This window comes from Nyctereutes procyonoides, unplaced genomic scaffold, assembly GCF_905146905.1.
Source record: "Nyctereutes procyonoides isolate TBG_1078 unplaced genomic scaffold, NYPRO_anot_genome, whole genome shotgun sequence".
Classification (NCBI taxonomy): Eukaryota; Metazoa; Chordata; class Mammalia; order Carnivora; family Canidae; genus Nyctereutes; species Nyctereutes procyonoides.
Window position 1 is genome coordinate 43,466,641 of NW_026575051.1, and position 23,637 is coordinate 43,490,277.

The following is a 23,637-nucleotide window of genomic DNA, read 5'->3' on the forward strand; positions in this document are numbered from 1 at the left end:
AGATGTAGCTTACGTATCTAATATACAGAAACAAATGCAGAGTTACACAAAATACGGAGACAGAGGAATATGTTCCAAATGAAAGAACAAAACAAAAAAATCACAGAAAAAGAGCTAAATGAAATGGAGATAAGCAATATGCCTGATAAAGAGTCCAAAGTAATGGAAAAAAAAAATACTCACTGGACTTGAAAAAAGAATGGATGAACTCAGAACATCAACAAAGAGATAAAAAAAGAAAGAGAGTTGAAGAATACCTGAAATGAAAAAATACTCTACGGGGATTCAGCAGCAGATTCAAGATGCAGAAGAATGAATCAATGATCAGAAGATAGGATAATGGAAAGCAACCAAGCTGTATAATAAAAAGAAAAAAAATAATAATAGAGAAGAGGTTAGGGGGAACTTCTTGATGTCATCAAGCATAAAACCATTCACAATATAAAAAATGACTAGAGTCAAAAGTTAGTAGGAGGAAGGAAATAATAAAGATCAGAATGGAAATAAATTTAAGATGAAAGTAACAATAGAAAAGATCAATGAAAACAAAAGCTGGTTCTTTGAAAAGATAAACAAAATTGATAAACCTTTACTAGATTCATCAAGAAAAAAGCGAACTTAAAAACATAAAATTAGAAATAAAGGGGTAAAATTAACAATTGAAATCACAAAAATACACAGAATTACAAGAGAATACAATGAAAAATTATATGCCAAGAACCTGAACAACTTAAAAGAAATGTATAAATCTAGAAACATACAACCTTCCAAAACTGAATCAAGAAGAAACAGAAAATGTGAATACATGGGATGCTTGGGTGGCTCAGTGGTTGAGCACCTGCCTTCAACTCAGGGTGTGATCCTTGAGTCCCTCATTGGGTTCCCTGCATGGAGCCTGCTTCTCCTTCCTCTGCCTATGTCTCTGCCTCTCTCTCTCTCTCTCTCTCTCTCTGTGTGTGTGTGTGTGTATGTGTCTCTCATGAATAAATAAAATCCTTTTTTTTAAAAAAAGAAAAGAAAATGTGAATACACAAATTACTAACACCAAAATGGAATTGGTAATAAAAAAAAACAAACTCCTACCAAACAAAGGTCTAGGACAGATGGCTTCACAGGTGAATTCTACCAAAACTTTGAAGAAGAATTAATATCTAGTCTCAAATTATTCCAAAAAAATAGAAGAGGGAGGAAACTTTTCAAATTCATTCCACAAGGCAAGCACTACACTGATACCAAAACCAGACAATGACTATATAGAAAGAGAACAACAGGCCAATATCCCTCATGAACATAGATGCAAATACCCTCAATAAAATATTAGCAAAGCAAATTCAATATACATTAAAAGGATCATTCACTCAACTAAGTGGGATATATTTCAGGGATGCAAGGTGGTTCAATATTCATAAATCAATGTGATATAATACATTAACAAGAGTAAGGATACAAAACCATTTGATTATCTCAATAGATGCAGAAAAGCATTTGACAAAATACAACATCCTTTCATGATAAAAACACTCAACAAATTAGGCTTAAAGGGAGTATACTTCAACATAAGAAAGGCCATATATGAAAAACAGCTAACAACATACTCAATGGGAAAAAAATTGAAGCCTTTTCTCTAAGATCAGGAACAAGACAAGGATGTCCACCCTCACCACTTTTATTCAACATAGTACTGGAAGTCCCAGCCAGAGCAATTGAATAAGAAAAAAAAGGGGGGGGGGGAGGCATCCATATTGTTAAGAAAGAAGTAAAACTTTTACTATTTGTAGAAGACATGATACTATATAGAGAAAACCCTAAATACTTCACCAAAAAACTACTAGAGCTGATAAATAAATTCAATAAGGTCACACAGTATATAAAATTAATGTATAGAAATCTATTGAACTTATATACACGAATAATGAAGTAGCAAAAGGAGAAATTAAGAAAACAATCCCATCTATAACTGCATCAAAAAGATTAAAATACCTAGGAATAAACTGAACCAAGAAGGTGAAAGACCTATTCTCTGAAAACTAGAAGGCAATATGAAAAAGATTGAAAATGACAAAAACAAATAGAAAGATATTCCATGCTCAAGGATTGGAACAATTAATACTATTAAAATGTCCATACTACCGAAACCGATCTAAAGATTCAATGCAACCCCTACCAAAATACTCAGAGTATTTTTCATGGACTTAAAATGAATAACCTAAAATTTGCATGGAACCACAAAAGACAGTATTTCACTTGAAATAATCCCCTCTGTTCCATCCATGTTGTTGCAAATGGCAAAATCTTATTCTTCTTTATGGCTAAGTAATATATATAAACCACAGCCTCTTTTTCCATTCATCTGTTGGTAAAACCAACTTTTCATCCCTGTAACTTATTTATTTTACAATTAGAAGGTTGTTCCTCTTCATCACTTTCACCTATTTAAAAAACCGACTCCTGGAGTAGTGAAACAGGATAGAAAGCCCAGAAATAACCCTATGCATAAATGGTCAATTAATTTATGACAAAGGAGGCAAAAATATACAGTGAAGAAAACAGTCTTTTCAACAGATGGAGTTGGAAAAAGTGGACAGCTACATGCAAAAGAATGAAACTGGAATAGTTTATGACATTTAAAAAATAAATTCAAAATGTATTAAAGACCTGAAACTATAAAACTCCTAAAAGAACACATAGGCATAATCTCTTGGAACATTCTCTTAGCAGTGTATTTATGGATATATCTCCCCAGGCAAGAGAAACAAAAGTGGAAAATAAACTACTGAGACTACATCAAAATCAAAAGCTTTTGCACAGCAAACAAACAAAATAAAAAGGCAACCTGAATGGGAGAAGGTACTTGCAAATATATACCAATAAGGGGTTAATATCCATAATATATAAAAAACTTACAGAACTCAAAAAAAAAAAAAAACAATCCATTTAAAAGGTGTGTAGATCTGAATAGACATTTTTCCAAAGACATATAGATGGCCAATAGGCAAATGAAAAGGTGATCAACATCACTAATCACAAGAAAAATGCATATCAAAACCACAGGACACATCACCTCACACCAGTCAGAATAGCTAATATCAAAAAGGCAAGAAATAACAAGTATTGGCAAGGTTATAGAGAAAAGAGAACCCTTGCGCACTATGGGTGGGAATGTATATTGGTGCAACCAATGTGAAAAACTTATGAAGATTCTTCCAAAAAATTAAAAATAGGAATACCATAAGATTCAATAATTCCACTACTAGGTATTTACTGAAAGAAAAAAAATACTAATTAGAAAAGACATATACATCCCTATATTTATTATAGTGTTATTTACAATAGCCAAGATGTAAATCAACCCAAGTTACCAACAGATGAATGGATAAAGAAGCTGTGGTTTATATATATTACTTAGCCATAAAGAAGAGTAAGATTTTGCCGTTTGCAAGAATATGGATGGAACAGAGGGGATTATTTCAAGTGAAATAAGTTAGAGAAAGATAAATACTGTATGATTTCACTTACAAGTGGAATCCAAAAAAACAAAAGAAATGAACAAACAAAACACAGACTTTTAAAAGTCAGAGAACAAATTGGTGGTTGCCAGAGGGGAGATGGTTACTGAGGGGAATAGACGAAATAGGTAAAAATGATGAAGAGGAACAAATTTCTAATTGTAAAATAAATAAGTTACAGGGATGAAAAGTACAGCATAAGGAACAGTCAATAATACTGTAATAATGTTGTATGGTACCTACACTTAATTGTAATGAGCACTGAGTAATGTATATAATTGTTGAATTACTACATTATATAACTGAAGCTAACATAATAGTATTGTTTTTTTTTAATTTTTTCATAATATTATTGTATGTCAACTATACTTCATATTTAAAAAATAGATAAAATATTAATAAAATTCTTGCCTGCTTGAAAAAGGTAAAGATATTGAACAATTTTGTTTTTGCTAGAAAACTTTCTATTCTATATATTTTAAAATTTTAAGAGCAACCATTAAGAAAAACCTGCACACTATTGCTTCCAAGACAGTAGAGTTCTTAAAAGGATTAAAAATCAAAATAACAGAGAATATGAAATAGAAGAAAAAAAAAAGTATGACAACCAAAAAATACATACTTCTCTCAATACACTGATATACAAAGATGGTATACATAATTCCTACTATATTAGAAATCACGATCATGTAAGCAGATTTAACACACCTATTTAAAATAAAAATATCAAGAAGCATATCTTCTGTTTGCAGTGCCCTGATTTCTGCTAAAAACATTTAGTATATTAGCAAGACTTGCTTGAAAAGTGGCTGACAGTACAAATGGACAATGTCTCAAATGTTTATTTTCCTTACAAATGGTACCCAAACTGAAGTTAAATGAGAAGGAAAAGGGGGCACCTAGGCCTTAGTGGGTTCATCATCTGCCTTCAGCTCAGGTCATGATCTTCAGGTCCTGGAACTGAGCCCCACATCAGGCTTCCTGCTTAGCGGGGTCTCTGCTTCTCCCTCCCTCCCTCTCTCTCCCTGCCATTCCCCATCACTCATTCTCTCTCACTCTCTCAAATAAATAAATAAAATCTTTCAAAAAAATGAGAAGGAAATAATAATAATTTAAGACCAGATGGAAGAGAGTCAGAAGCATTGGAAGTGTGGACAAATGTGGTTGTTTATAAAGAACTACATATATATAGTTCTAAAGAGACAAGAAAAGGCACCAGCACCTAAACATTACTCAGCCTTTTTTTGGGGGGGGGGAGCAGGGAGGGGCACTGGGAGAGGGAGAGAGAGAGAATTTAAGTGGGATCCATGCCCAGCACATAGCCCAACATAGCTCAATCTCACAACTCTGAGATCATGACCTCAGCTGAAATCAAGAGTTGGGACACTTAAGCAACTGAGCCATCCAGGCACTCCTCAGATAATTCTTTACTCCAGTTCAGTTTGTTTTCCTTTATTATAGCTTCGGACAATGCACCAGACACTCTTTTGTATGCTACAGATTAATCCAACTTAAATTGTTGAAACCTAACTGGAGATATTAACTCCACAAAGCCCCAGTTGAAGCTACAGATAGACCTTCTGCCATTCCAACATAATCATTCCTCTGCAACCATCATTTCCAGCTTCTACCCTAGTAAGAAGCAACATGTTGCCTCTCTATCTTAAGGGATGTTAGCCTTATATTAGATGCCAGCCTTTCTTCTTCAGGTGAACTTAATTCATAAGTTTTTACAGTACTGTGAATCCTTTAACTACTGAGACTCAGCATCAGTGGATTTCAGAGAAACCTAAGATCCAGGCAGGAAAGTGACTTTACTGGTCACACTGATGCAGGTGGAGCAGCTAAGAACAGAATCAAATCCGGTCTCTCACTTACATGCCAGGGCTTTTTTCCCCACTGTGTCACTTAAGTGTAGAAGGGCAAGGATGGAAAGGACAATAAAATAACTTCATTTCTCACAGTACCTTTGGCCTGGTTACCCAAAACCTTTCCTGTTCTAAATTTCTTCACTTTGCTGAAGTTATTATTCGTTCCTAGGAGGGCTCACAGAGAGGTTCTCAGTGGAGGCTTAGAATAGTGCCACGTTCCAATCCATCATTTCCTTGAATGTTGGCTGTTGTCTCCCCCTTCCAGCCAGCAAAGCTCCTGTAAACAACACAGTGGCTTCCTCCTTGGGAGAAGCAAGTTCAGTCATTTCAATCTTGATGCTACTTTATTTCTAAAAGCAGATATTTATCTTTACGTCTCCTTTTCAAGGAAGCAAGACTCGGCACCAGGAAGCTACCTGACTGCACCACAGCTGTGCTGAGTGTGTGAGAAAGAACCAAGTTCTCAGGATCCCTGGGTGGCGCAGTGGTTTGGCGTCTGCCTTTGGCCCGGGGCGCGATCCTGGAAGCCTGGGATCGAGTCCCGCGTTGGGCTCCCTGCATGAAGCCTGCTTCTCCCTCTGCCTGGTTCTCTGCCTCTCTCTCTCTCTGTGTGTGTGTGACTATCATGAATAAATAAATAAAACCTTAAAAAAAAAAAAAAAAAAACAAGTCCTCTCCTTAATACCTTCAGGCAAGGGGAAAGGTTCACATTTTAGAAAACTTTCTTGGAATAACCATATTTACAAATAAATGCAAACACAAAAGCACTGGAAAATTCCTAAGTCACAAATGTTTCCATGTGTATCAGGATCCAGAGTCAGACTCTGGAGGTGAACCCAAAAGTGGACGAATACTGAGGGAGGGTAGAAGGAAAAGGGAAGCAGAGAAATCAAGGGCTGTCCAGAGGATATCACAGCTTTCTTTTACATCCTTTTCTCTGACAGCCCATCTGCCAGAGGACCTTCCCATGAAGGAGTGAGCTGGGTCTCTCAGGAAGAGCTGGAGGCCAGGCAGCACTCCAGTGCCATCATTTCCGACCCTTCTTTGTGGCTTCTAGGAAGGTCTTGTGGCATGGACTTCATTCTTTTGGAGAGAAAAAAAAAAACAAAAACCAAAACAAACAAACAAACAAAACAAACAAACAAACAAAACTACATAATGTGGATTTACCTATTCTTCAGTTAAACACTTTGAAGATATTCAGGAGAAACTTAGTCCCTTTAAGAAATAAAGTTATATTATTCAGCCTTGGTGAATAAACTAGGAACAGCTGGGAAGAGACAAAATGCCTCTGTGTGAATCGACTTTAAAAGGAACATTACAATTGAATCCAATCTCCTCAATGTACAGATAAGAAAACTGGGACCCATACAGATTACCTAAGACCAGCATCACAAGCCGAGTTGGTGGCAGATCTAATGACTACACTATACCTTAAGTGTCCCACATCAGGGTGAGCAACTGTCCTATCAGACCAGGCTTGCCATGAGAGAGAGAGAGGACTCCAGAGGTTGTCTATCCTTGAGAGGAGGAAGAAACTCAGGCTGGGAGACACTGGTAAGTGTTCATCCTGAATGGCAGCAAGATGACTTACAGAGCTAACTAACATCTGGATTCTACAAAGCATCTGAGTGTACAAGGGAGAGGTCATGGTAGAAGGAAAAAAAGGGAAAGAAAAAATACAAGCTTTGTGACAACGATTCACTACTTCAATAGTCAGGGATTGTGTTAAGTGCTGGTTAATAATGAAAAGCAAAGACAAGAGGAAAATAATTATTTACCTAGTTGAGCTAGAGATCAGGGTTTCATCATTATTAAAAGATTTTTTCCTTTACATTTATGGGGAGTATATTCTAAGTGTTTTTATACCTTGGTTCTGGAAAACCTTTATTAGAAACACTTTGGAGGATGCCTGGGTGGCTCAGCAGTTGATCATCTGCCTTTGGCTCAGGGCATGATCCTGGAGCCCTGGGATCAGTCCCACATGGGGCTCCCTGCAGGGAGCCTGCTTCTCCCTCTGCCTATGTCTCTGCCTTCTCTGTGTGTCTCTCATGAATAAATAAATAAAATCTTAAAAAAAAAAAAAAAAAGAAACACTTCGGATGTTTGTTAGAATGCAGATTCCTGGGCTCTCCTCCAGGGTTACTGGCTCAGAAGCCTGAATTTCAAATACTGACATATAAGAATCAACACTAGTCATAATCCCATCACCAAAGAATTAGATAGACCCTATTTGTCTTCCAGTCCTCCCCACAGCCATTTCAGAGTCAGAAGTGTAGAGATAGTGAGTGCCCTCAAATCACTAAGGTAGCTCAGAGCCTGCCAGGCCTTGCCATCAGGACTTCTCTCCCCACCATGTCAGGAAGGACAGATGGATTGAACTGGGCTAGATCACAGTTGGTTTAATTTTAAGATTCTATCTTTTTGGTCTAAAAGTCCAAATACATATCATTTTGTTAGTGAAAACCATACCACATTTTCTGCCGTAAGTATGCATTTCCTTTAAAGTCAGGGGAGGAAGAAAGTTAATGTATTAAAAATTAGTAAAACAAGAGATATTATTATTGATTTTCTGGGCCAAAACTCAATTCCTGCTTTTCTCAGTAGGGCCAAAGACAGAGCACCCCTAGCCCAGTCAAGCTCTCCTACCAAGTAGCAGCTCCTCAGGGTACAGGCCAGTGCCATTCATGGCCTGGAACTATCCTGCTCTGTCTACAACTCTAGCTCCTTGGTAAGGATAGAAATTCCTGAGGAGAGGGGCACATGGCAGGGAATGTGGGCAGGGCGAGTGGCCTTTGGCTGGCTCACTCCAAGCTCTCTTAGAGTACGGCAGCATGGTAGTCAGGTATGAAAGGAAGCAGAGTGAGCCAGAATCCACACTAGGTAACTACACTAAACTAAAGATACCTGCTCATTTTCCCAAACCAAGAATGCCCTGCAGGACAAAAAGGGATGAAGAAGGCAACAACAGCCTTTTCACCACCAAATTGCCGAGGCAATTCTCAGAAATCTGTTTTGAGGAGATTGAAAATAGAGCAGTAATCACTACCTTTGAGACTGGATTCCCTAAATATAATGAGTAGCACTCAACTCCTGATTATCTCTGCCCACTGAGCAAAAAGGAAATCAGGAGGAAAGAAAGAATGCTGACACTTCTCAGGACTTGAGAGTACCAACACTACTGCCCTAATTCTCTGGAATGTGCACAAGGATTACCATAAAAGCTGAGCACAAATTCTATCAAGTGCCTGCCCATCTTAATGAAGGTCTATCCACCGCCTCCTCCGTCTGCAACAGCCCTTGGATATCTGCAATGGTTTACAGCCTTCCATCTTATCCATGCTCACCTAATAACAGGACCTTAATATGGAAGTCTCCATGCCAGGAGATGAAGCAAAGGAAAGAGCAGAATACTGCAGTATCTTAATTCCCCTCATTTCCAATGAGGCCAGTTTTATACTAAAATATATTTCTATTTGTGTATATACATTTGCACATGCATTTTCAAAGAACATATAAAAACACTATCAATAATTACCCTATAATGCCAATATTGGTTATTCCCAGTGATTTCAATTTTTTTACATTTTTCTGTATTTCCCAATTTTTATCATGAAAGTAATCTTTTCATAAACAATTTATAAAATGTTACTTTAAAAGGTATTAATGGTTATTATTTATCCAGAGATGAACATGGTGTGCAACAGACAGATAAGGCCATTTGTGTTGTGCAGTGTCTAAAAGTAGATGGAAGAAATGCTGTGGAGATAGAAACCTCACTTTATCTTCTCTGTAGCCCTTTTGTTGCTACTCATCTGTAAAGTTCCAAGGCCTCTACCTAACGATTTCTTGGAGCCCTTATTGATTATATATATATTTTAAATTGTTTAAGATTAAACCGCAACTTCCTCCAAACTAGTGTACCATCAAAACTTTTTAACTAAGATGCCAACAAATTGCCAAATGATTAAACCGAATTTTCATGTGTTATTTTCCTTCCTTCTTCTCTCATGATGGAGGTTTTAGCAGGCAGTGAAAAAGCAGATGGATGGGAGAATTATTTGTAAAATTATTAATTTCTGAACAATTGAGAAGTAGAATATATCAGTTTTACATCATGGAAATGATGAAACTTAACTATTTGTGGACTTCCTAAAACTAAAAATCAAACTACACACAAGTATCATAAATGAGAATTTTCTTCTTTAACCAGTATACAAGTCTCTTACTAAGATACTTTATCTGCTTCACCCTTCCCCAGCAAACAGTGCATGCTTTCAAATCCACCTGGAGCTAAGAAAATTTCCCTGAACAACCCTAATTATCAGATGATAATAGATAAGCTCTATAAAGCTTTTGTTTCTTCTATCCTACATATTTTCACTATGTAATTCAATAACACAGCATTATACATAAAACTATAATCAGATGAAGCTCAACTTTTTTGCTAGGATCCATAATGCTTGAGAATGTTACACTGTTCTCATGTTTGAAGGTTGTGGTTCTCTAAAGGATGATATTAATAAAAGAAAAACTGTTGCTGCCAGATGGTAAAAATAATATACTACAAAACCCAGGAATGTGAAAAAGGACCATTTGCCATTTTATTTGATGAAACTATCATGGGATGAATAATAGAATCAGAAGACCTAGGTAGGCATTAAAAAAAAAAAGAAAAAGAAAAACACATAGCCCTACATATTAGTAGTTAACATGAACTTGTCTAGATTACTTACTTTCTGTACTTTTTTTTTTTTTTTTTACTTTCTGTACTTTAAAATGGGGTTTGTTGTTGTGAGGATTTAAATAAGGACAATGTCTGTGAAAATATGTACAATTGTTGTAGAACACAGCTATCTACCTGAGGGAAACAAAGAAGCTTTAATCTGGGGGCTCTATGTCCTTAGAAGTACCACCTGCATAGCTGGGAAGCCTGGAGCGGCTGATGGAGTTAATGAGGTTAAGTGTGGAAGAAAACAAAAAAGATTTCCAGGAAGACTCTTCTTGGGAATTCTCTGTGGGGGTCAAACTGTAAGTTAGGAGAAAGAGAGAGAGAGAGAGAGAGTTAGGTAGATGGCTCCATCAATTAATGGAGCCCTCTGCCATGTTACCACTAGTTGTTCCACATTTAGAGCTGATGGGACCCAACTGCAGTAGAAATGGAAGCAAGTGCAAACCGGTAAAACAACATTCAGCTGTGGGTCTTTGGGGTCTCTGGCCTGATTAAGTCATACACCAAGAGTGCCAAAGGCCGGTCTTGTTTCTGATAAGATGTCTGGATTTTATTTTCATTGCAATAAGAAGGTCACAGAAGAATTTTAAGCCAGGAGCAATGAAAGTCCATCCTTCTTGGGGCACAACTACTATAGTATGTACTTAGCAATGCGTCAGTGATTCTTAACCAGATCCTATATTCTGTTTGTTCATGATCATCTACAGATATTAAGGTATGGTAACAAGGTACAAGTTAAAATTACAACAAATCCGGGGATCCCTGGGTGGCTCAGCAGTTTAGTGCCTGCCTTTGGTCCAGGGAGCGATCCTGGTCCACGGGATTGAGTCCCGTGTTGGGCTCCTGGCATGGAGTCTGCTTATCCCTCTGCCTCTGTCTCTGCCTCTCTCTCTGTCGATCATAAAAATAAAAAAAAAAAATTAAAAAAAAATAAAAAAATACAACAAATCCACCAAAAGATATCCCTATTTACGTGGAAGAAATGTTACATTATAATTTAAGAAGTTAGAATTTCATGTATGTTAATAGCTCTAATTAATAAGATAAACCTTTCCTTTTGGGATTTGGCAGTGATAACAGCCCAAGCAGGAGTGCCATCTGAATCCCTGGAAACCTAAAATAACATTTTTACAAAAAAAGCAGCAGTGCTCACAGTAACTAACTTGGCCTCGAAAATAGAGAATTGGAAATGTAAAGATGGTATCTTTAACAAGTGTCATTCTACTATTTTACAGCTCTTGCCAATACAGCGCTTTAAAGGATATGCATTACAGTGAATTTCCAATTGAAAAAGTAAATCCCAAATATGGGCAAAATTAGCAGCCCCACTCCTTGCCATTGTAATAAATGATTAAGTAGGTGTTACAAAGATGAAAAAGCAGAGCATCTCTTTCTAATCCTGACAGACATCCTCCCCTTCTTCACTGATCCTTTATCTTGCAGTGAAGACCTGCATAAGGAAGTTGATTCCTGGTATGTTCCTGATACCTGGTATATTCCTGATAAGACACTGTTCGTGAACTTGTGCCAAGTTTCTATGAACCTGGGAAACTGGGTGGGTATCTGTGCTCCTGATTAATACTGTTCAGCAAACAGATCAAAACTACATGAAGTATAATCACTAGCAGGGAGGGATAGTCAATCAGAGAGCTCCTGTGGTTGAGCTGCTGTGAGGCCACTAACTCAACTGGCGGCAGTCAGGGCTTTCATGCCCATGTGCTGACATGAGCCTGAGTTGAGATCATGAAGACATGATGGCCCCCTCTGTTTTGGGGTCAATATAGGATGGGCCTCCTTTCCTCTCAATTCCTCCACATCCTAAAAGGTAAATTTTTTACCTTTAATCTCTTTCAGACTTGAGACTACTTTGTAATAAAACTATTCTCAATTTACATCACATATGGATGATTATTCTATCTCCCTCATATGCTGCAACATCCTCCAAGTCAGAGTCATCACTCTTGATCCCCATTCACCCATTATACAAACATTTCAAATAGTATATGAGAAAGTAAAATAAAGAGTAAATGTCTTACAGCCTTACTCCCCAAAGATGACCACTATTAAGTTTCTTGCATCTGTCCCCATAAATGTTTGTGGGCATATACAAACTTCTGTGTTATTCAATGTTTGGTCCAATGAACAAAACTTAAAAGAAATATGGATATACAGAATTTTAAGTCATTTCTGGTTTAGGGCAGTATATAATTATAAGTAACTGCAAAATAAGATGTGTATGGACATTCCAACGTAATAGACATTCCAACGTAATACAACCTGCCTCCATCAACCACTCATACGGTCTCCACCTTCCAGGACTTCAGCAAGTATTGCATTTGGGTAGCAGGTGGAATTACCAGAGCACAAGCCTGGTGAGTCCAGCTCTGTCTCTAACACATGGTGGGTACTCCCTAGCCAAGTCACTCCACCTCTCTGAATCTCAGTTTCCTCTCCTACAAAAGGAGAAGGTGTTTTCAAAGGTTTCTTTGAGAGTTCAGAATTGAAGCTGATAATCAAGTACTGATAAATAAAACAGGTAAACCAAGGCCAAAGTATGAAAATCAAACACAATTATCACAGCTTACCAGGAAAATAAGGATGCAAATTAGACTGGAGCAGTTATTTGAAAAATATTTTAATTTTAATTTTTATAACTGACATATAACATTATATTAGTTTTAGGTGTACAACATAATGACTTCATATTTATATACAGTGAAAAATGATCATCACAGTAAGCCTCGTTAACAGCCATCACCATCCCAATTACAAAAATATTTTTTTTCTTGTGATGAGAACTTTTCAGATCTAATCTGTTAGCAACTTTCAAATACACAATGTAGTATTATTAACTATAGTCACCATGTTGCACATTGTATCACCAGGACTTACTTATTTTATAACTGGAACTTTGTACCTTTTGATTGCCTTTACCCATTTTGTCCTTTCCATACCCATGAACTTGGATTTCTTTGGTTTTGTTTTTTATAATCCACATATAAATGAGATCATACAGTATTTGTCTTTCTCTGTCTTATTTCACTTAGCATAATCTCCTCTAGGTCCATCCATGTTGTCACACATGGCAAGATTTTATTCTTTTTTTATGGTTGAAATATATATATATCTCCCACAACTTCTTTATCCATTCATCCATAGATGGACATTTAATTTCCATATCTTGGCTATTGTAAATAATGCTGCAATAGGGGGTGCATATACCTTTTCGAGTTAGTGTTTTCATTTGCTTTGGATAAACACCCAGTCATAGAATTGCTGGATCATATGGTAGTTCTATTTTTATTTTTGATTTTTTAATTTTTTTTAACAGGTTTCTGTTTTCCATAGTGGCTGCATGAATATATATTCCCACCAACAGTGCACAAGGGTTCCTTTTCTCCACATCCTTGCCAATGCTTGTTCTTTCCTATTTTTTGATGACAGCATCCTAACAGATGTGAGATGATAGCTCACTGTGGTTCTAACTTACATTTCTCTGATGACCAGTGCTGTAGAACATCTTTTTCATATGGCTGTTGGCCATCTGTATGACTTAGTTGGAAAAATGTCTGTTCAGATCTTTTGCCCATTTCTTAATTGAAATGTTTGGGTTTTTTGCTACTGAGTCATATTAGTTCTTTATATATTTTGATAATTAACCCCTTACAAGATCTATGATTTGCAAATATTTTCTCCCACTCAGTAGGTTGCCATTTCATTTTGTTGATAACTTCCTTTACTGTGCAGAAGCTTTTCAGTTTGATGTAGTACTTTATTTTTGCTTTTAGTGTCAGATTAAAAAAATCATCATCAAGACCATTGTCAAGGAACTTACCTCCTATGTTTTTTTGAAGGAGTTTTATGGTTTCAGGTCTTATATTCAAGTCTTTAATCCATTTTGAGTTATTAGTTTTTTGAGATGGTCCAATTTCATTATTTTGCCTGTGGCTGTCCAGTTTTCCCAACACCATTCATTGAAGAGAATGTCCTTTTCCCCACTGTATATTCTTGGCTCCTCTGTCATAAATTAATTGACCACATATACATGGGTTTATTTCTGGGCTCTCTATTCTGTTCCACTGATCCATGTGTCTGTTTTTATGCCAATACCATGATTACTATAGCTTTGTAATATAGTTTGAGCTCAGGAAGCATAATACTTCCAGCTTTGTTCTTCTTTGTCCAGATTGCTTTGGCTATTTGGGATCTTTTATGGTTCCACACAAATTTAAGAATTCTTTGTCTAGTTCTGTGAAAAATGCTATTGGAATTTTGATAAGGATTACACTGGATCTCTAGATTGTATTGGGTGGTATGGATATTTTAACAATATCAATTCTTCTAATCCATGAGCACAAAATATCTACCCATTTATCTGGTCTTTTTCAATTAGTTTCATCAATGTCTTACAGCTTTCACTGTGCAGGTCTTTTACTTCAATTAAATTTATTCTTAGGTATTTTATTCTTTTTTGATACAACTGGAAATGGGATTTTCTTAATTTCTCTTTCTTTCTTTCTTTCTTTCTTTCTTTCTTTCTTTCTTTCTTTCTTTCCTTTGTTTCTCTCTCTCTCTTTCTTTCTTTTAGATTTATTTGACAGAGAGAAAGAGTGCGCACACAACCAGGGGGAGTGGCAGAAGGAGAAGGAGAAACAGGCTCTCTGCTGAGCAGGGAAGCCAATGTGGAGCTCGACCCTAGGACTCCGAGGATCATGACCTGAGCCAAAGGCAGATGCTCAACCCACTGAGCCACCCAGGCACCCTTTAATTTCTCTTTCTTAGAATATAGAAACAACAGATTTTTGTATATTGATTTTGTATCCTGCTACTTTATTTCTTTCATGAGTTCTATCAGTTTTTTTGGTAGAGACTTGGTTTTTCTCTATATAATACATAATCTGCAAATAGTTTTACTTCATTCCTTTTTTAATTTAGATCCCTTATTTCTTTCTCTTCCTAACTGCTTTGGCTAGGACTTCCAATACTTTGTTAAATAAAAGTGGTGAGAATGACTATCCCTGTTTTATTTTTGATCTTATGATGGAGTATGATGTTACTTATGGGCTTGTCATATTATGGCCTTGATTACGTTGAGGTTCCTTCTATACTCACTTTTTTGAGAGTTTTTATCATAAGTGAATGTTGAATTTTGTCAAGTGTTTTTTCTAAATCTATTGAGATGGTCATATAGTTTTTATCCTTTGTTTTGTTAATGTGGTATATTACACTGATTGCTTTGCAGATGTTGAACCATCTTTGCATCTCTGGAATAAATGCCACCTGGTCATGGTGTATGATCCTTTTAATGTATGTTGAATTCGGTTTGCTAAGATTTTGTTCAGGATTTTTGCATCTATGTTCATCAGGAATATTGGCCTTTAATTTTCTTTTCTAGTGGCATTTTATTTGGTTTTGATATCAGGGTAATGCTGGCCATATAAAATGAGATTGGAAGCATTCCCTTGGAGCAATTTTTTAAAACAATTTCCTGATCTATAATTCATAGGAAATCCATTTCTTGTTTTACCAGAGGTATATCAAGCAATATACACTGATCCTGAAGTTATCTTAGGATATAGCCACAATCCTTCAGAAGTAGAGCCAACCCATGTTTACTCATTTCTCAGCAATGCATGTGACCTTCTCATCAGCCTCAGAGAGCTTATGAGTATTTTTCCATTGTCAAGAGTCATATATAAGTTCAATGTTACATTCAGTAGCTACAGGGCTACAATTTAAGCAAGTAGTTAACATCATAATTCCTATTTGCCACCTCAGTGACAATTAGCTGCCTACCAGGGAGGAGGTTCCTGTTGATCAGACCACATATGCTGTTCTGTCCTGTTTGTTCTGTTTTGACAGGGTCCTTTACCAGGAGCATAGATAAATATCCGGAGGAGTGTCAAAGTGATGAGGGAGGGACTTGAGAAAAGGGAAAAGGTGCTGGAAGCAGGTAGGGTACCATCAGTGTTAAACATCTATTGGGCGATTTGACTGCAAGCCAACAGCAGCAAAGCTACTAATAATGGTTGAAAACCTTTGTTCTAGGGCAAAGCTAGGCAAAGGAAAGTGGCATTCACAGTGTCTTTGTCAGGTGTTTTTGCCATTTCTCTCAGAGGCAGGAGAGATGGAGGTTAACAGAACAAACTCTGGAGTTAGAAAGATATGGGTGCTGCCACTATTAGACTATTACCTAATCAATTCTGAGCCTCTATTGTTTATTTATCTCAAAGAGACAGACAAGGCAATACATGCATTGTGCTTATTATTATTATCATCTGGAACTGTGGATTCTGTGAGTTATCTCCCACTAAACACAAGAACCTTAAAAAACAATTACAAACAAAACTGAAAAATTATCGCCTGGTAAAGGAGCTGTTCTTACCTGAAAGGAATTCATATAGCGAAGGGATGGAGGCAGTGTGGCATTATTCCTTGATAAAATCAGCAGCAGCTCTAAGCAGGTTGCAGAGGGCAGGGTTAGAGAGTGGATGCTGATGTCACTTTCCCAAGCACTGGAAAGCCTGAAACATAATGATGTGGATAGTTTCATAATTGTGGGGCACTTGGGTTGCTCAGTCAATTAAGCATCCGATTCTTGATTTCAGCTCAGGACATGATCTCAGGATGGTGAGATCCAGCCCTGTGTTGGGTTCCAGGCCTGGCATGATTCTTTCTTTCTCTCTCTCTCTCTCTCACTTCCTGTGCCTCTGCCCCTCTCCCACCCGCTCCGTACTCTCTCTCTCTCTTAAAAAAATAATAATTTTATAATTGTATCTGGTCATAATTGTTTCAAAAATCTGATGGAGAAGAAGACTTTCAACTGTGAAAGGGAAAAACAATGCACAAAAATACAAATAAAATGGTTATACTAAAATTTCACAGAGTAAATGTCTAAGACATTTTTATAGTGTTTTTGACATGAAACAGATTAGGCAATTTTTTCAGGTCAACATCTCATGTTCAAAGTTTAAGAGTCACATGAAATGCAATCTTATTTGTGAGGGACGTATGTGGGGTGGGGAATGGATAATATAGCTAACAGATTGAATGCTTCCTATATTCTATGTCCTCTTCTAACAGATTGAATGCTTCCTATATTCTATGTCCTCTTCTATATGTAACATCGTGTTCACCCCTCAGATACCTATGAAATGGAACTGTTGCTGTCTTCTTTCTACAGATGTGGAGATTGTTTTTGAGCTGGATATGCCCTATGAAATATCTAGTTCATTGATTTTCAAACCTTTAAAAAGTAATGGAATCCTTTTATCAAGAAATCTTGTCAAAGCTCCATTTGTAATACAAATAAAAGCAAAGCTGCTCTGTTGGAAGGGCAAAGGTTAGCAGGAGGCTCTCTTCATCTTTTAAAGTAGCCTATGAAGCATCTCTGCTACATCCTGTTGAACCTACTTGAAAATTCTTTCCATTCAAGAAATGAAGAAACTGAAGGATAGAAAAGTAGAGAGACTTCTCTGGGATAAGGTACGTGTTTAGAAAATGATATGGCTGGATCTAGAATCCTGGTTTCTGGACTTCCCTTCTAATGTTTAATGTAAAGGGGAAAATCAGAAAATCATTATGGAAAAAACAATGTAATAAGAATAGGATATATCTTATGCTGTCAATTCTTCTATTTACCTATTTCCTACCTGTGTCTGTATCAAAGTATCTCTTATCACTGTCCTAATTCTTAAAGAGAAATTATATATATGTAGATGTACGCCACTTATGTAAACTTCTTTCTGTGAAGCTACCTAAAAAATTCTGGAATGTCAGAGAGCATCAGGGGCTGAGGGCATAATGGATTTTAACACTTATGAGTCACAGGAGATGGTTTAGCTGTGTCAGCAGTCAGATTACTTGTGCCAATACATTTTTGATGTGGGGTGGGGAATTAACTCTTCTTTGCAGCATTTGTCAATTAGTTGGACTGAAATAGGACACTGCCCACTTTCCCAAAAAATGGTCTGTTTTCAGCAACAGCACATTTGAATGTCTTCTCCATGTTTTAATGTCTTCTCTATTTTATATTGATTGCTATTATTATTCTTTCTCCTTTTATTAATTATACAACATTCTCAACATTTCTCTAGGATGGAAATAAAAATCTTGCTGTCTTTGGTAAAAGTCAAATGTAGTACTAGTACAGTGGCTCTAAGCTCAGTCTCCCTACCCCCTTCCTTATGCTCTCTACAAACCATGTAATTACTTGTGTTACATTAAACACACAGTGTCTTGCTCATACAGTTTTCTGGGCCTGGAAGGCTTTTAAGCTACCTGGTGAACTTCTGTTTATCCTGCAAGACCCACATATGTATCATTTCCTTGGAGACTCCTCTTGTTTCCTTTTTAAGAATTAACTACTTGCCTAATACCATATTTGTATTCATTATAACACTTACCACCACCCTACTTGTATTCTTATTGGATTGTGTGACTCACCCTAGATCAGACATAAGCAACCATAACCCGTGGATTTCTCTAACTTTGCTGCCTAGTGTGGAAATAAAGGTTAGATTAGTTGTTTTTCCTTGGGCACACCCAGGTATTAACCTTTTACTGGCTATAAGAAAAACATTTCACTGACATTTATTTGTATGCCCAATAATTTATTTTCCAAGTGTTATTTTTATAATCAGAAACAAGTTAATGTCATGATGTCAATGGGATTTCTGGGTCACACAAAGGAATGTTTAACTGCTGCTCAAAGGTGGCAACATGCTGCTAAGTGGCTATGGTGTGATCTATCAAAAAAAAAATACTCAAGTAGAAATTAAAATACATTAGTATTCCTTGTCACAGACCAGTGAATGAGCTTAGACAAACACTCCTGGACAAGTCTGGTTTCCTCATGAGATCCTGGAGTCCATACACAACCTATACAATGTATTAATCCACCAATATTTACACAAAAGAACATTCATCACACTAATGATATCCATAGTCACAAAAAAGATGCACTTAGTTATACATGTGAGTTATTCAGGTCTCCATGTAATTACAAATATTTGCATGGTATGTGGATTCAACCTTGGCATTTAAAATCTAATCCTTCAAGTATCCTGTGATTTAACAAATTCTTATCCCTATTGAAGCTCATGGAGTTGAAGAGTGTTGTCCTGATCACATCGTAAGTGATGGAAAAGAAACTCAAGTATGATCCTCTCCATCTAAATTTCATTCCCTTTTATATCTTATAAATGCTTGGTATTTCTGAACAAATTCTATTCAAAAAAGCCAAAGGGTAAATGATGGAGTAAATTTTAGATATCTTAGAACATTTCTTTTCTTAATAATTTGAACCCCTTATTTTTGAAATTAAACAACCCAGCTAGACCTAGGATGCCTCAAATTCCTAATATTTATCCTTTCATTTATCCTAATATTTATTCATTTACTCTTTCTTTTCCACAATATATATTCATTAGCTCCAGGATTTACCTTTTTATTGTTAAGTTTTATAAACATTCTTTATAATCTTAACCACATATTATTATTTTTTTTAAATAATTTTTATTTATTTATGATAGTCACAGAGAGAGAGAGAGAGGCAGAGACATAGGCAGAGGGAGAAGCAGGCTCCATGCACCGGGAGCCTGACGTGGGATTCGATCCCGGGTCTCCAGGATCGCGCTCTGGGCCAAAGGCAGGCGCCAAACCGCTGCGCCACCCAGGGATCCCTAATCTTAACCACATATTATTTTAATCACAGAAACATCCATATATGAGGACAAAAAGAAAGTAATACATGAAAAGTGATTAGCAGTTGTTTTGGAAAGTTAGAACTATGGGTAACTTTTCCCCAAAACATCAGTCAATGTTTTTACATTGTGTGTGTGTGTGTGTGTGTGTGTGTGTGTGTTTTGTCTTGGTTCGTTTTGACTTAGGAAGAAAGAAAAAAAGAAAGCAAGAAGATGGAGAAATGGTCTGGCATACTTAAAATTCAGGTTACCGTAAAACAACCAGCAAACTCCTTATGACAATTTAAGGTATGTATTAATTAAGCCAGAAGTGATCCTTGAGACGATCTACTCAGAGCTCAAATATCAATACAAAGTTATGTTAATGACATAAATATTTTAAGAAGCACAGGATTATAATAATCCAGAATTTAGATTTCTGGTATTTCCTGCAAAAACATCCTAGACTGTTAGACCTAAATCAGTAAACTTCCACTATAAAACTGACAAGAAAGATAATTCAAAGTGAATAACAAACTTAACATTAACTGAAATTTATTTTGGTGATTTTAAAGTAGTGGGAGAGGAGAAGCTTTCCTAAGAGACCAGAGCTATCAGCCAGGTGACCTTAGTCAGAGACCAAAATGCAAGCAGAGGACACACTATCCTTATTTCTGAACTTTTGCCTTGACAAAATTCCCTAAAGAAGAAACTATGGCCTATTTTTAAAGAGGCAATGAGAAAGGGGCAAAAAGCCACTTTCCATCATTTCTAACAAAAATAGTGAAATTGAGAGTGAATCAACCCCCAATATATATCAGAAAAAGAACTTGAGAAAATGGAAAGGTGATACAGTCTACTAAAAACCAGGGGTTGTTTAATGTAATAGATGAAAATGACAGAGATGATAAAACTCAACAAAAATTAATATATTTCAAATGATTCCAACATAATATATGGAGAAGAGAAAATAATATGGTATAGGAGAACTCAAGATGAAAATATTTAACTTAAATTTCATGTTTCTCACGTATTAGCAGTTGATTTGGACTCTCCAGTCTTAGAAGGATGTAAGAAAGCAAATAGCCTATTAATGATAAAATATAATACTGTTTATATCTGTATATTTTTACATTTCAATTTCAAAGCTATAACAATGATAAAGCTCAATTTAAGCTCTCAAGATACCAAAACAAGCATATGACCACAACTTAGTGCTAGACTCATTATAAACATATAATTACTTAATACATTATTTAGAGAAGGAATCAAAATTTTAAAAATTCTTATACTGTCAAGAACACAAAATTCAGAAACAACCAAATATACTGTTTATCTGTTATGATAATATTTACTCCAGGATATTTAACATTTCAAAAGAACTAATTCATAAAAATAGAATCTAAAAAGTGCTTAAACCAACTGCTCCTTATAAATTTCAAAATAAGGTTCAATAAGTTATGAACAGCACTTCTTTGAAATTACAGTATTTTCTTTAAAAAATTACAGAAAAAAATTGAATTTTTTTATGTCACAAATGTCAAAGCTGTCCTTCAGTTTGCTTTAAACTAAAGGGCTCTTGAGAGGAAAAAATTAGGTACACAATTCCTAAAAGCTATGCCTTTTAAACTCTGTCCACAAAACATATAAAATGTCAAGGCAATCTCTCTCTCTCCCACATATCAGAGAGCATGGAGGAAATGGTTCTGCTTTGAATAAGATATCAACGAGGCAATCTCAAAATTAAGTGTTCTTATTCTCTGCCAAAAAACAATAAAAGATTTTGTTTTTTATTAATGGCTATATCATTACAGGATACCACTTGTTGAAAACTTAGGGATTAGATTGGTGACTATTTATTTATTTTTGTTTCCAAGTATTTTGCAATTTATAAATACTGGTTTTACTTTATTAAAAATAATTTTCTGTATAGTTGACACACGTAAAATGTTTCCAGTGTACAAGATAGTGATTTTCTTAGATGTTCTGGAAAAATTTTTTTTTAAAGATTTTATTTATTTATTTGTGAGAGACAGAGAGAGGGAGAGAGGAGCCTGATACGGGACCCTAGGATAAAGACCTGAGCCAAAGGCAGACATTCAACCACTGAGCCACCCAGTGCTCCTACACTTTGAATTTAATTTCAAATATGGTATAAGATTGTTTTTTTAATTTATTTATATATTTATTAAATATACCTTTCTATATTTGAAATTTTTTGCAACAAAAAGTTTAAAAAATCTGAAGGAATAGCTGGCCTTTTTTGATAGACTTCTAACTATGGTAATAATATTGTGAAGTTTCTGGCAGGCATGTTCAAAGAGGTGTATCTCCTTTAATGAAAGTGTTACCATTACAGCCATTAAAAAAAAAAAAATGGGGCAGCCCCAGTGGCTTAGCGCTGCCTGCAGCCCAGGGCATGATCCTGGAGTCCTGGGATCGAGTCCCATGTTGGGCTCCCTGCATGGAGCCTGCATCTCCATCTGCCTCTCTCTCTCTCTCTGCCTCAGGCTCCTCTCAGCGAGCTTTCTTCTCTCTCTGCCTATGTCTCTGCCTCTCTGTGTGTCTCTCATGAATAAATAAATAGAATCTTTAAAAAAAAATAAATAAATTCAAAGTGTATTAAAGGCATAAATGTAAAAGATTAATTGATTAAAAAATCTTTCTAGGGACACAAGGGTGGCTCAGTGGTTGAGCATCTGCCTTCGGCTCAGAGAGTGATCCTGGAGTTCTGGGATCGAGTCCTGCATCAGGCTCCCTGCATGGAGCCTGCTTCTTTCTCTGCCTGTATCTCTGCCTCTCTCTCTCTCTCTCTGTCTCTCACAAATAAATAAATAAAATCTTTAAAAAAATTTTTTTCCAGAACATCTAAGAAAATTACAACAAACCTATATATATAAGGCTTTTATATTTTTTAAAAATTGTATTGTTAAGAAATAAAAAATCTTTAAAAACCATAGGCAGAGGAAAGGAAATTCTATGATAAAAAGAACTCCCATATTCTCCTATATATATTTATAAAAGGAAGACAGCACAAATTCATTTTTTAGTAGTGAATTTTAAGTTTCAAATAGTGAATTTTAAACCATTTGAAGATGAGAGGTCTCTATGGGATATGGTTAAAACTATAGATTCTCCCCCGACAACAGTGCTTATTTAAAAAAAAATATTTATTTACTTATTTTGATAGAGAGAGAGAGAGAGGGAGAAAGAGGGCGAGAGTAGAACACAAGCAGGGAGAACAACAGAGGGAGAGGGAGAAGCAGTTTCCTTACTGAGCAGGGGACCCAAAGCAAGCCAGATCTCAAGACCCCAGGATCACAACCTAAGTCAAAGGCAGATGCTTAGTCGACTGTGCCACCCAGGTGCCCTGTCAACAGTGCTCATTTATACAAAAAAATTTTTGTACATAAATCTGAATATTTCCCAGACCACCTAATTCTCTAAGCCTAATCATGTCCTCCTTTCATATTTATGGAATTTATCGAATATATGCCTTTTCTTGTCTGGCTTCTTTTACTTAGCATAATGTTTTCAAGATACACAGATCTCAGAGTAAGATCCCTTCCTTTTGGATTAAAATATGACTTCTAATTTACCACTTTTTATAAAATATTAAAAACAGTTCCATCTTTATATCATAATACCTATGTTAGCATATTAATAAGCGTAACCACTTATGAAAAGCTTTCAAAGAGTTTTTGAAGAGGTTTCCTAGCTCACATTTTTACCTCATTCCATTACCAGAGAATATCAATTGAAGGGAAGGCTGAGAAATGCACTTCCAACCCGTTAATCACTTCACTGAGTAACTGGAAATCAACGTATGAGGGCTGGGATATAAT

General features: G+C 36.1%; 1 protein-coding gene across 2 annotated transcripts in view; it reads right to left on the reverse strand.

Moving 5' to 3' along the window:
- The window catches only part of UBE3D (ubiquitin protein ligase E3D), a 149,440-nt gene that overhangs the window by 45,258 nt on the left and 80,545 nt on the right, over window positions 1-23,637 (reverse strand). For both annotated transcript variants that reach the window (XM_055329541.1, XM_055329542.1), the window contains exon 9: window positions 16,495-16,633. In XM_055329541.1, coding sequence (XP_055185516.1) covers window positions 16,495-16,633 — 139 coding nt within the window. The remainder of the gene's footprint in view (window positions 1-16,494; window positions 16,634-23,637) is intronic.